Consider the following 15,106-nt stretch of genomic DNA (forward strand, 5'->3'; position numbering starts at 1 on the left):
AGTATCCTATGAGGTCTGGATTGATAAAGCCTAGGTGCAAATGCGTAAGTCATAGCACAGTGTTTTAACTTATCAGGAACTCAGCTGAACATTTAAGTTTGAAATATATGTAGACTCGTGCAGTTTTAAGGGTGGTTATTCCTTAAGAAAGTTGGATTAAATTTAACACATATTTAATGGTGGGCTAGGAGAAAACAACTGTGATTTTTTTCTGAGCATTTAATGTTTTAGTGGTCCCTTTCATCATGCTAGTTTAGGTAAAAATGTTGCAAAAATAATAGTTTACAATCTGAAGAGGCATTGGATAATGCTTTGTAAATGCTCAATTTATATTAAACTCTAGTTTAAGGGGTTTTTTAAATGACTTGTTAAATTCTGTACTACAGTCCATTGCTTGATTTTGTATTTGTTCAGGCATAAAACTCACTGAATTCAGGTAGGGCATACTCTTTCTGTTCAGACTGAAAGATGAATTTGTTTGCTTTGTATTTAAATAAAAAGTCCCAAACCTGTCATTTGTTTTTTAAGAAAGCTGTGTGTCTTTCCCTCCTGTGCAAAATTATTCCATGTATTTTCTGTATGTTACTGCTTTTCAGTAAATGATGGGTTTACAGAACAAGGACTTGCCAAGGGAAGTTGTCAGTTTGTATCCTCATTCTGATTTACCAGGGGAGCATAAAAATACCCTTGTCAAAGTTTCAGGTATGATAGTTAAATCTGCAATGTTCATCATCTTTCCCTTAACACCTAACTGAAAAGAAGGCTGATAAGGACACAAGCTCTGTTGTTTTCACTGTAGTTTTCCAGTTTTAAGGAAAAATTCTTTTGCCACCAATTTGGGGAAGAATATTCTACCTAGTTGCCACTGTTTTTAGAATTGTATCTTCTCATGTGTATTGGAGCAGCTGATTACAAATTTTAGTTCAGATGTAGTCATAGAAAAAGTTTGGTTTGATACTTTTTAGTCTCTTAGAGGTGGGAGGAAAGACTGAGCTGCTTTCAGAGGAGGAGCAGACAGTGAGATCAGAATCTCAGGATATATTTCATGGAAAGGGTCATATTAATTACTACAGATCTGCATAACCTGTTCTGACACTGAATTACAGGGTGGTTTGCCGGTTTTCCTGTTTCAAAAGATAACCTGTTACACACATCAAAATAAGACAATACCTCAGAGAGATCATGAAGTTGTGTTATCAGTTTGGAGATTGCAAGCTTGAAGATTTCCCTGGAGGGTAGGGCTGCATCTTGCAGTCTTATTCCAGAAAATCATATGAGTTAAAAAATGAAATTAAACATTTCTTGATCAGTTTCTACTGTGCTGTCGTAATAAAATGAATACATTGCATAGAAATCTGCCCAATTGCACATCTGTCAGCCATTAAAAATGGTTAATGATCTGATGAACTCTGTCTTGGCCCACACAAGGCAGAACTCAGTGATGGAGCAGGAGAAAAAAAAAAAAACAGCTCCAGTATGTTCTACTTGCAAGAGAAACTTTTTTAGAGAAGTTTTTTTAAATGTTAAAAGCACTGACTCATCTGAGCAGTTACTTTTGGAGAAGCTTTCTTTTTCTATTGTTTTTTGTTTGTTTAGTCTCACAGATGAGGTAGAGCTTGCTTTAAACTTAATGGAAAAAGTTGCTCCTTTTCTGTTAATGCACAGAGTAGACCATATGCGTACATAACACCTCAGGGGTACGCAAGCTGACAAAGATGTGCAATGTATTAATTTAACACCTTAAATGCTCTTTTAGGCCCAAATCAAACTGATCAGGTAATGAGTGTATAGCAGGGTCTGGACAGCATTGCAAGACTCTCTGGTTGATAAACTCAGGTGGAAAGCATGTGGGGCAGGGGAGTGCTTCTTAAGTAGTTAGTGCCTTTGGAGGTCTGTGTTATTTCTGGAGCACAGGATGAAGAGTCTTTCAAGAGAAAAGAAAAAAAAAAAAGTTATATAGCGTTTCCTTAAAGAGTAGGTCTAAAAGAAAGAGGAGTACCATCACATGGTTTTACTTCAGACTCTCTTATTGGAATATCTGTGCCTTTACAAATACCACAGAAATCTTGGGGTTATTTTGTGTGAGCAGTAGAGCTGCTGAATATGAGACTGTTACTTGTGTATTGACATCGCAAACCCTGTTTGATGTACTATGGGGCCTTACGCATCCAGAATATAACAACAAACCTGATTTTTGGGCAGAGGCCCCTGTTCTTTAAGTATCCAGGCCTGCTAGGTGCTTGGCAACCTTAATAGCACCCATCTCCAGGAACAGGGAATAGTACATCAAACTGAGTTATTTGCTGGGATTCCTGTGGTATGTGGGTTGTGTGACATCCTCTGGTATGAGGACATCTGGGGGTAGAAGTGGAGCAGACCTTGACAGCTAGAAAAGTTTCTTACTACATTGAGGTTGAGTGGATTCTGGACTTGAAGGAATATTGTAAAAGACAGAGTGCTCATAGGAAACTGCTTTCCCTGTTAGCTTCCAGGGTGTCTCTGTGGACCCCAGGCTCCTGATGTTTTTTGGTACATCTTGTCCTGTCCCAAGTTAAATGGCATTATCATCCAGGAATGCCTGTTCCCTGCAGTTTCCCTCCTGTTGATCTGAATGCAGCAGCAGCTGGCCAGCTGCTGGCAAACAGGGCTTTCTGCTGTGGCTCCGGGGACAAAAGGTGTGGGTGAGGAATGCTGACAGCATTTTTGTAGTATTATTATTTCCTATCTGTGCACAGTCTTGTTTTCAAAAAGAATAGCTGCCCTTTAATTAAGAAATAGAGTGACAGAAATAAATTACTTTTAAAGGATGTTCTATTTAAGGAATGAGGGGAAGTAATTGTGGCAAGCTATACTGAAAATGTCATGCAATCTATGGTTAAATTATTTTGTTCTTTTCTGACTGTAGTTTTTACGAAATTGGTGAGTCAAGCAATTGTCAGTAATATTTGTGTTGTCTTAAATTTTTTTTCTTAACCTATATGAACTACATTCATCCATCTAAATTACATCTGAATGACAAAAATACATAGATAGCAGGAGGAGGAAGAGTAATGGCTTTATTTAGAATTAACTGTCAGTAAGTGTTTATTAAGTGCATCTGTCATGTCTTATTCTGGTTTTGTGTTGCTAGTCTCTTAGCTGGGAAGGGAATTTTTTTTTTTTTTTTTTTTTTTTTTTTTTTTTATACCTGATGACGTTGAATATTTTAATGTTATTCTCATTCAGCAGTCTGTGTAAGCAGTGTGGGACTTAAGTTCAGGAATATCAGAAGTACTTACTGCCTTCTTTTTTAGTCATTTTTAAAAGCACTTCTATGGCCTATTTTTAATACATTTTTAGATGAAATGTTTTATGTGTTGTCAAGGATATTCAATTTCTTTCAAAAAATAAATGACATTATACATGGGACCGTGCTTGTAAAACAGCTCATGCAATAAATATATCAGATGGAAAACCTGGGAGGGCTTTGGGAGAAAATACGAACAAATATGGATAAATCAAGAAGACTCACATCAGATAACTTAAGATAATGGTGTCTTGTGTGTGAACAAATAAAAGCAGAGTAAGAATGATTTCAGAAAAAATATTTCCTTTTGCAACCTAACTTGAAATGTCTAAATGAATTCTTATAGCACTGGGACTTGGTAAATGGCCTTACTCTCATGTGTCAGGAAGAGAAGAATACCTGATTTATATTGCTCCGTGTCTGTTTGCTAATAATGAGCATTGCCTAGCATGTAAGAGAGAGATATCAGCATTTGGATGAACTGATAGCTCCCATTGAAATGCCTTTGGTATATGCAGGACTCATGCTCTTTGACATGTTCTGAAGCAGTGGTGTCCAAGAAAGAGAGAAATTAAGATCTTCCCCTTGTACATCACACTGACTGTGAATGTATTGTGGTGTTTTACAATGGAACATTACTTTTGATTAACAAACAGTTCTAAGGCCAACGGCAGAGTATTCATTATTTAAGTACAAAGGCAAAAAATTTCAAAAATACAGTGGGGCACCCTGCTGCAGCAAGTTGTGTCGCTTTGACCTTAGTGAGTGTTCCTGTCTTCTTTTACGTGCATATGTGTGGCAACCAAGTAATTTCATGGTTCAGTCTTGGTGTCTGATAGTTCATTTCCCCTTACTGTAGGGGAATTAAATTTAGGAGGATAAAAGCTTTAGTAGATCATTCCTTTTATGGAAAGTTTAACCATTTTTATTTTCTTTGTTGGAGAATTAGGGAACAATTTTTAGCCCCTCACAAGCCAGTCAAGCACATTTGAGAACCACGATGTGTGGCAAGATGTGATACCTGGTCAGTCCTGTATCACCATGTTTGTTCTCTGTTAATATGTTGTAATAGAGTATATGACGGATTTGAGCAACTATTTGATTAGAAAGGGAAATGAATGGAAGGCATGGCTCCAAATGCTTTATTAACCTAAACCATTAAGTGGCTTTGTTTGGAGGCAGAAAATCAAGTAGCAGGCTCTGGAAGGACATGGTCAGAGGCTGCTGGAATTGGAGACCTGTTCCTGTGTCTTAGGCCTGGAGTATTTGATTTACAGTGTGTTCGCATGTGGTTTAATTCTGGTGTGTGAATTCTAGAAGTTAAAGGTACAACAGGCCTGTTTCTGCTCCCCAATTACTCTGTTCTGGGGAGCGCACCCAGGTCTTGATTTTAGTGGCTTTTTGTGCTCAGTAAGCTTTTGTGTGCCATGAGAGGCTTCATAACAGTTTCTGAACTGAGATACCTTGAGCTGGATCTGCTGCTACAGTTGGGGCACTGACAGCTAGTCACACCTGGATGTATGGTATTAAGCATGTTCACACTCTCATTATTCTCTTATAATTTGGCTCTGGCACAAATGCTTTCCTTTGTTTCCAGTCTCTTACAGTGCTGTAATAATTAACAGCATCTGTTGATATGCTGCACCCAGAGAAGGATGCAAGTCTTCTTCCCTTCCACTGTTCCCTCTTCTCCTCTCCCCTTCCAGATGTAATGGAGACATTGCTAACATACTTGTTATCGGTGGCTGCCAGACAGGCATTCATAGCGTAATATACTACAAGAATTCAAGGCTCTGTTCAGGGTTCAGGAGCGCTTTCGTATCATCCACAGGTGAAAAAGCCATAGCTGCCATAACTCTCCAAATCTTAAGATTTCTGGGTAGCATTAAATTTTTGGTAAGGTTGAAATACCTCTTTTAAAGATAGGGCAAGTATCTCTGTGGGCTTGAGGAGGTTCAAGCCCATTTTTACTTCCTGTGGCAGTACGAAATGTTTCTAACTTTTGTCTTCCCTTCCTCTGTCCTGTTTCTGCAGGTCTTGATGATTGCCTGCAGCAATATATAAAGAACTTTGAGAGAGAGAAGATTAGTGGTGACCAGCTACTACGCATTACTCATCAGGAACTGGAAGATCTTGGAGTCACACGAATTGGCCATCAGGAGCTTATCTTGGAAGCAGTAGACTTGCTCTGCGCGCTGGTAAACTTCTTGGGGCTGAATGGGGCGGGAGTTAACAGTGTTTGCATATTTACAGTTTGTGTGTTCAAATTTCTAGTCCTAAAGACTAAGTAGTTCAAGAAACTCCTGGCATATAATGTATGAACAATTTAGCATTTTAAACCAGAGGCAAGGTAAAGAGCAATATCCACTGATAGGATGATGCTTGTTAAATAAATTATTATCAGAGATTTAATGCTTGCACATCTGTCTTCATAGAAGAAAAGCTTATCTGAACTCACAAAAGAACTAGACTGGGTTTGGTTTGGAATATAAAACAGTTATATATGTGTATGCAGAATTTGAGTGCCGGTTGCCCTTTATGAACAAAATGTCCTGATATTAACATTTTTCACTGATCCTTTCATGCAAATTATGTTTTAGATGATTATTCGAGCTTGCTGAAACATAGCTGCTTGTATTTCACAGTAGAAAGGATTAAATACTGAAATTATGTGTAAATAATATGTACATCCTTGATGGAGAGATTTTGATAATGGCCTTTTCAGTTCAGGTCGTGTCGTGTGGAACTGTGATTATCCCTTCAGTGAGGGGTGTGGTACTGACTTCACCCTTCTTATGAACTTCTTGTGTGTGCTTGTAAAGATTACTGATAGATTGGGCACACTGTCTGTATTCCCCACTGTAGGAAGGGTTGTGAACAGCTCTATTAAGATGTACTTGACTGCCTAAAGTGGTGTTTTGTGGATTTTTTAATGGATACTGCTTTTCCAAACCTCAGAAGCAGCTTTAAGAAAAGCTGAATCCCAGTAGAGGCAATCAAAGATGGTAGGCTGAAAGGCCTTCAGAAGGGCTTGTGGATTCTCCGTATATGCAGCAGCTTTTTCGGAATATCCTTTTGTTGCATTTTTGGGAGATATATGTGAGGGATAATGAAAAGAAGAGAGAAAAAAAAAATTAAAAACCCCAACCAAAACCAAAAGAAAAAGTAGAAATGGGGAGAAAAGCTTTTCCATACAGGAAGACATTTGGTTTAATACATCTTAGATTCTCTTCTTTAGAGTAGTATTTCTAATAACGTTGCACAGTGGCTCAGTGCAATAAGTTAATTCATCTATTTCTTTTTTAAATAATGGAAAGCATGCAGTCCTAAAAAAAAATACTGCTGGTATTGAAGGGAACATAAAGAGAGTTATGCACAAAGTTTTTCTCATCAGACAGTGCAAAAGGAAACAAGGAAGTAAGTACTTCAATTAAACTGAGACAAAATCTAAGTTAGGATGAACACTGAAACACTGATGACCATACTTCCCAGGCACACAAGGAGACAGGTTGTGGCTCTTTCAAAAATAACCTATTTTCACAGAAAAATCCTTGTTTATTAGCTGAAAAATATATTTATTTTTTTTTCCTCAGTATGTAATTGCAGATGTTATCTTTAGACAAATACACAACTTGTCTTTGTAGATCCCTTACCTTACACAAAAGTGGGTGGAATTAAGTTGAATATAAACCAAATAATTTCTAGCGAAGGCTAATGCTGCATCCTTAATTCATGCAGCAAGTCTCTACCTTCCTGGTCCTTGTTGCACATATAGTGTTGTCTGCTTTTCTGAGTTCATCTTAGAAAAATCTTCATCACTGAAACACAATAGCATGCATTCAGATCACAGCTTCTAATTTAAGCTGAGGTTTTTGCAGTCTCACAATTGGCTCCTGATGGCTCCTCAGGGATACAAAATGTGATTGTTATATTGATTTTAGTGGACTTAATTTGAATTTATTGTTCACCAACCACATAAACCTTTTAGGAAGTTTAATTCAGAGACAATCCTTTTGGCTATACTGGTCCTGTACTTACAGGCTTTCCTTTTTTGTTGCATCAGTAAGTATCTGCCCTGGTTAGTATACTTGCCTAGTCTTCTGATTAGCCTCTAATGTTGACTGTATTGTTTAGGAGGTCTTTAGTCTTATGACTCTCCGACATAGGATAACTGCTAGTGCAGGTAGCCATTGTGCAAGGTTATTTTAATAAAAAAGATCTGATTATTTTTTATGTTTCATGGGAGTTTGACAGAGGTTTCGTGGTAGAATTTGGCATGGGTTACAAGTGAATATCCAACTGAGTTAACATCTGTTTGGATGCTGGAGATGAGTGGCATGATAAGGTACAGAACATGATGGGGGACAGAACCACTGCCCACTGTTGATTCCTGCTCCCACTCTGCAGGAGAGAGTTTTCAAAGATAGAATTGCCATCAAGGAGGAGAGCTTCTGCAGTGTTGATAGCTGATATGTTTCGCTTTCTTCTTGCCCCCTTTACCAACACTGTTTTGGGGTAAACTTCTACTTGCAGTTTCTGCCCTGTCAGCTGTGGATATGGCAAATGGCAAACCAGTTGCTTGTGTTGCATGCCTGTAGTTCACGGGGCAACGTTTCTTCCCTGGAGGAAAGCGGAGAGCCTGAACAAGCGCATTTGGCTGGTATGGAGAGAGCATGGGACCTCCTTAACCCACGTGGACACTATTAAATGGCCCAAAATAGACAAACTGCTTGTCATAATAATAGTTGGGAACCAGTTATGATTGATAGCACTATTTAAAGGAAGTTCTTTATTGATTTTTGACAGAAAGTGGGTGGGTGGCTGTGGTCTCTCACAGTATTCCCCTCCTGTCATAGCAAGATATGGCTCTTCCCATGTTTGTTAGCTATCAAAGAACAAATGGTGGCCTGTGCTATCCATCTTAGTAGAGTCTCTTTTGGCTGCCAACCTGCCATACGGTGCTCTTGACCAAAAAGCAAGCATCCTGGAGGTGAGCTGCACAGTTTTTTTTTACCTGTGGCACTTCAGAGAAGGAGAAGTAAATTTTTGCCCAGCTGCTGCTGCAGTTACAGGTCACGCTCGCTGATAATGGTGGGGGTGTATATACCGCATGCCATCACTGAAGCTGAACGTGCTTCAGGAGAGAGCAGGCCATGTGACTAATGTGGTTTGTCTCTTCCCTCTTCAGTCTGAAGGTTGGAGGGAGCATGTTCAATAGATTATCTTGCCTCAGTGCAGTTTTGTGTTTTATAAAATCTGTATGTCAGAAAGGGCAAGATAAATGAAATGTTATCTGTGCTTTAAAGAAGGAAGTAGTGAGGTCTGTGATGGTATTTTGTTGTTGCTAAGAGTTTGTTGTGTGGTTTTCAATCGGTCCTTGAGAAACACCATGATGGATATATGCCTGTAGAGTTGTTCTATTTCCAGCAAGGCATGTATCTTTTCCTTCCCTTTCTATTCAGACTGGAACATGAAACAAAGATCACACTGATGGCACAAACAGGTAGATTCCTGCTTGATGTGGATGTGCATGTTTATTCATTCATACTGACAAAATCTCAAAAAATAATTCTCATCTCAAAACTGGTTGAGAAGTGGTAAACTAAGAAACCACATGTCCAGCTCTAGAGATACAGGAGAAACTGTACTGAGTTAGGTACCACGATATTTTTTTCTCCAGGCTACTCCCAGGTAATAAACCAGACACTTTTTCATCGGTTATAAAAATTACCACCCAGATCTAGCCTCAGAGTGATCCTTTTCAGTATGTGTGTAGTGGTAAATGTAGTCTGAGATTGCTTCACGTTTTCATCAGGAAACAAACAACAGTGTAGCAGACCTACATCCACACATAAGATGTGACAAGCCTTGTTTCTTTGATGGTTGCTTTAAGAACTGGATGTGAGTGAACAATGCGAACAGAAACTAAATTGAAGAAAGATGGAGGTGATGCTCATGAAAAGAGACATGCATACTGAAGAACAGATTATTTAGATAATGCTATCAGATCACTGTATCTGTCTTCATGTTTGGAGTGTATCTGGAGGTCTTGTAGCTCCTGAAAATACCTAACTGTGCTGCAGAAAGCAAAGAAGTGCAGATAATTATTTTTTCATCATCTATTTGTCAGGAGATGGAATTTAATTTATCAAAACTAGGTATGACCATATTTGATGAGCATCCGTGGACTCTAAATTTTATGCCTCCTCGATATATTTTTCCCAGAAAATGCTACCCTTTGCTTCACTGCCTAGAGAATACAAAGACTGAAGACTGCACAGCCAAAGATTTCTTCTTCCATCTTTAAGAAAATGATCTAGTCACCTGACATATCACCACAGGGCCCTGATCCATGAAGACTTTTTAATTTTGCTTCACTCTAAGATTTCATGTAAATTTTGTTTAGATTTATATTTTGGTTTTATATTTATATTAGATTTTGTTAATCTAATGAAGATTAGATTATTTTCATTTGATTTTAAACATTTTCAAATATTTTATTAAAAGGAGAATTTAAAGTGAGAAATAATTTGTTCTGGGAAGATAAGAATATTTAGAAAACTTGACAAATAACATTGGGATGCTTCAAAGTTTTCCATAAAAGAAGAATTTAGTAAAGTCCCCATGAATTTGCTAAATACTTCTTCAGGGAATCTGAATTTGTGTAGAATAGAGTTTGGTTGAAAAACAAAACAAAACATTTTTTTGCTTTGTACAGCATACTGGTTTCATGCTAGTTATTTAAATCTGCTATGGCTGCACAGGAATTTATTATACACTGCATATTTGAATCTGTAAAGCTAGAAGATTGCAGCAGATGAAATAGCATTATTATTTGGCAGAGAGAACATTGGTGTGCACCAACAGTATGAAATTACTTATTTACCACTAGCACAAAACATTTACTTGCAAATGAATGTAAAAAATAGACCTACTTTACCCATGAATGATTCGATTCCTCTTAAGAATTATGCCTTTTTCTTAATTTCATCTTCTTGGCAGTTCTTACACAGAAATCCTTTCCTTTGCCCTTATCACTAGTCAGATCTTAATGCTACTTTTGTCAGTAATAGTGAATATTATACTTAATTACTGTAGTGCTAAATGAGGAAGACTTCATTTCAGAATGAAGATTTGTATGTACTGGAGTTGGAATGTATTGTTAATATTCTGCATGCTTGTAGCAGAAAAATTACTTACCCTTTTTACTATTGCCCTTTGTAAGTTCAAGTTAGTTCTGCTTATGTGTCATCTGCCTTCCTGTCTTCAGCCTGAGCTAACTTAACTGCAGAGACGGAAATCCTGAAGTACATCACCAGATCAATAAAGCTGAGAAGTTAAAGGGTTTATGATAGCTCATATAGATCTCGTTCAAAATGTTTGTTGCTGTTATTAGTAAATCTTTTAAACAGGACTGCAGTAAACCCTGTGGTATGCCAAAGACAGTAAATATGTCTGTATGCAAAGGGTGAATGTCCTTCCTCCCACCTACCTCAAGAATCAGTTATGAATCTGAGATATTTTTTTTAGTTGCTTTTGTCTTTGGACTATTTGGAGTTTTGAGCAAGTACAAAATACAAGCCCTGATTCAGAGTCATAACAAGGTTTGGGTCGGAAGCAACCCTTATAGATCCAATCCCCTAGTTAAAAAGAGACTTGATAAAAACAAATTGTTTTAAAGAGGTTGTGTGTTCGTAGCAATCCACTCATTTCTTTCTTCTTTTTGTTGTTGTTGTTGTTTTTTTTTTTTTTTTTTTTTTTTTTTTTTTAACTGCTGATTAGCTGTTTAAGGCTTTGTGAAATGCATGTAACTGAATATGTAAGTGGTATTTGAATTCTAGAGAAATAAGAGTACTTGGCTGGCTAGGGACAAAATTACATGAGAAAGTAGAAAAACAAAAAAATAATGAGCACTTAGTCTTGCAGAATCTGCTGATTGAACAAGAGTTAAGAATAATAGTTAATATAATTGCTCTATTAGTGCTGCAAAGCATGACCAGGGCTTGGCTTTTTGATGTCTTGCTTGATTGTGCTGTAGAAAAGGGGCATTTGTCAGAAAAGAGGATGATAATGATGATGATTATGAATATTTCCTGGGTCCTGTAAGGCAGTAAGTATCATGTACCTGAGTTTTTTCTGACTGTAAACATTTAGGACAAATATTTATACTCTTTGAAACCATTTGCCTTTTAATCAGTATATGTTTAATAATTGCAGTAAATGGTAAGTGTCATTTGAGCTATCTAGCTTTTTCTCCTTATCTACTTATTCTGTTTATGAAACAAATGTGTAAGGATCATGTGTTGTACACTTCTAAATTACCCCATATGTCAGTGCTATTTGAAGGAGAGATAACCTCAGTGTTGGCATTTCGTGACGCTGGAAGAAGAGTTGTTAGAAATATATGTTGTAGGCAGATCTGATGAGGTATAAAGTTACATAAGGCACCTTCCATATGACAAGCTGTGTTCTCAGTAGCTCGCAACTTTGGGCTGGTAAGCTATCTGCCTCATTCTTTGTGGGATGTGTTCGGCCAAATGTTTTAGAGAATAAGGTTCAGATGCATTTTGTGCATTTTTAAAAACAACTTTGTAGACAAAGGTTGGTATTTTTCTTGGCAAATTTTTGGCTGCCCCAAATTTTGAGGTGTGGTTTTAAAATAGCTGCCATGTGCCTTGGTGTCCATGTGATGCAGTTTTGATTGAAAACTAAAACTGTTTACAGATTGCTTGTTTAAAAGCAATAAATAATACATACAGAAATGATGATCAGGAATTAAATATGGAAGATGAAAGCACTGAAATATAGTGAGGAGCAGAATTAAGCTTGCCTGAGGTTATATTAAGTCCATTTCTTAGCATTCATATGCTATTCTTACCTAAAACTCCTGCATTCAGTCTGTGGATAAGTGGAAAAAGACTTTTTAAGAAGTTGCATTAGAGAGTCTTACAATTTCATCCTTGTGATTGTTATCCCCATTACTGAGAGATATCAGGCATAACTGAGAAGTTACATTTCTTTACACATTATTATACGCTGCATATAATTTATTACACAGTACAGCTATCTAGACTATAATATTTGTCTTTTTAAAAGGTTGCCCTTGTTTTCCTTTTTTTAAAAATAATGTTTGTGTGTGTGATGACAAACATTTGCCAAAGAAAAATAAACCTTTACCTTCTGTAGTTTATACAGTCATGGTTGCCTTCTCTAGAGGGGCAGAAGAAATTAATCCATGTAAGCACTGCTATGTGCTCTGCCTGCCTGGAGAAACTGTTTTTAATTTCCTTTTGCCTCCAAGCACCAGTGTTACAGTAGTATCTACAGTTCCCATCTCGTGTCTCTTCAGTAAGAGTTAGCAGTGATTGCTGCATGCCTTTTGTTCTGCATGGTTTCCAGCAGCTTTCTGGGCTGAAGAGAAGAAACAGTTATTTAGGGAGATAGGCAGAGGGGCCATATGCTCATTTCTCTATCTTGGATTATTGTTTGTAGGAGTCAAACAATGTCATTGAACTTGATGTGGCCTTTGTGCTTAGAGATGTAGAGGGATTTGTGGTTGTATAAAAGTTGTGATCAAGACATCTGTTCTAAGGTATTTCTGGATTTGTTAATGGGACTGTGGCTATGTCTGTATTGTGTATTGTGGTGTGTTTAGATCCGGAGTTTTTTTGGTATCTGAGCTTGGGTTTTTTAGTTAGCTGCGATGTCTTTGCATTTACAATGGACAGCATAAAAATACCCTGAACCAAAGGTCTCAGCAGCTTCTAGACACCCTGTCTGAGCCTGCAGACATAGCTTGTATGAGTTAGGAAGACTTTAGTTTTTAACCTGGGCTAGCAGTGTGAGATGCAATTCCCTACCAGCAAAGGTTAAGTGTATTTAACACAGGAAAGGTATGAAATGAACTCTGATTTTTTTTTTTTTTAATTGGAGAAGAGGCGGCGGGGTGGGGGTGGGGGGTGTGTGTGGGGGAGGTGGAAATACGACTACTGAACATTAATGAAGCTAATCCAAGAAAATTGCACTTTACTTCCAACGTTTGGTTTCTGAACTCTCTTCTGACCCTGTGGTGCTGGTGCAAGGGTGGGGCTGGCAGAAGGACTAGACTGTCTCGCCTCACCAAAAAAAAATCAAAACTCGTCAGTGGTGATTAGAACTGCTACTTGTCAGCCTGTGAAGAAAAGAGCTACAATTTATCACTCACAGTGTCATGTGAAGCCACAGAAAAGTAATTAGCAGGTAAAATGTCTATTAATAGCTTCAACCACCTTTAGTTCAAACACCTGCTGACAAGCTATTACTCTGTGTAGCTTAGCTTCATCAAGTTCTTGTTTTGTGATTGCCAGAAGAGACTGCATTAGAGCGGTTTCGATTGAGTTAGGGTGTTTCTGAAGAGACACTTGCACCATGGCCTCTTGTTGAGAAAGCGGATGCATAGACTTGCTTCACTTCTCATAATTTATACAAGCATGCAGAGATTTCTTTGTGGTTCTTTCAGTGACTGTGAATTTTTTTCGGCTATTGAAAACATAACTTGTGTTAGTGCTGGCTAAATGTGGAGTAGGGGAAAACAAAAGAATTGTCTCCTTTGCCTGAAATTATCTTCTTACGGTGCTTGAAAATAAACGCACTGCATTTCTAAGAAAACCATATTGTTAATAGTATATTATCACATATAAAGTATGGTTAAACTTGGCAGTTACTATTTGAGCAAGCTTTTTTCCAATATTAGAACATGAAACGTTTTGTTCATTTTTAATGTAGGACAGAAATATTAGTGATAAACAAAGTGGAGATTTTGTTAGCCTGGCTGCTGTTTTAGGATCCTTCTAGGTGAAGGCTTCAATAAACACAGCTGCCCAAAAATATTTTCTGCCTGAAATATATCTCAGCATTTTCCATCCCTGGCTCTATCTGTCTCGTGTTACAGGTGGAGGCTTTACTGAAATCAGTGCCATTCATCATGTAAGATTGAATTTTATATGTAGCTTAGGCGTTACATTTGTCCCTCATTTTTTTAATGTTAAAGAACACACACACATTTGATGAATATGTGTGAAAATAGACTTTATATCTGTTAACACTGTCTCTTCCTTTTCACATATCTGACAGTGAAAAAAAGACGTCTGAAAAAGTGTGTCTGTAGGTGGCCATCACTTGTAATGTTAACAAGAGGCCACTAAACTTTTATAGGAGGTGATTTTTCTAAAGAAGCATATACATAAATGCAACCTATTTTCCTGTTATAGAATAAATTTTTGAGTATCATTTTTCTCAGTCTGCAGTGTTCAACGTTGCAGGTGTTCTTTTTGCTGGTGCTTTACCTTCTGGTGGGACTGGAGGCCTGTACGTTGCCTGTCAGGGTTCCCATTATGGTGGGCACAGCGCACCAGTGCAGGCTGGTACTCAACACCCGCCTCTCAGCGTGTGAGGTACAGACAGGATGACAAAGTGGGGTATGGGGAAAGAGACAGAGGTGAAATCATTTGGCATTGTCAAGGAGGAGCGTTGGGATCCAGCCTGGGCCTCAGTGAGGTCTCCCCCAGCCATGGGCCCTGTGCGTGGCCTGGCTGGGGAGGCGAGCAGGTGTCTGGGCCTGGCCGGCCCCTTCCACATCTCCACCCCCACCTAAGTTTACCTCATGGCGTTTGAAGGCCAGTGTGGTATTTGGATAACTGCACTCAGCTTCTTAGGAACAGCCCCCTGACTGAAGAAGTTAAACATTTCAGTGTGTCAGAAAGGAAACCCTTTGAGGAACCCTGTGGCCGGCCTGCGGTTTCTGGTTGTTCTGCCCAAGTTTGGGGGAGGTGAGCGCCATGT

The 15,106-nt window shown here is 38.2% G+C and overlaps 1 protein-coding gene across 1 annotated transcript in view; it reads left to right on the forward strand.

Annotated features, from left to right (window-relative positions):
- Positions 1-602: 602 nt before the first annotated feature.
- CNKSR2 (connector enhancer of kinase suppressor of Ras 2) overlaps positions 603-15,106 on the forward strand; it is a 196,807-nt gene continuing 182,303 nt past the window's right edge. Inside the window, exons 1-2 of the mRNA XM_026846267.1 lie at positions 603-702; positions 5,321-5,484. Of these exons, the coding sequence (XP_026702068.1) occupies positions 603-702; positions 5,321-5,484 (264 nt within the window). The remainder of the gene's footprint in view (positions 703-5,320; positions 5,485-15,106) is intronic.

The sequence above is a fragment of the Athene cunicularia genome (assembly GCF_003259725.1).
Source record: "Athene cunicularia isolate RWA chromosome 1 unlocalized genomic scaffold, athCun1 chr1_part1, whole genome shotgun sequence".
Classification (NCBI taxonomy): domain Eukaryota; kingdom Metazoa; phylum Chordata; class Aves; order Strigiformes; family Strigidae; genus Athene; species Athene cunicularia.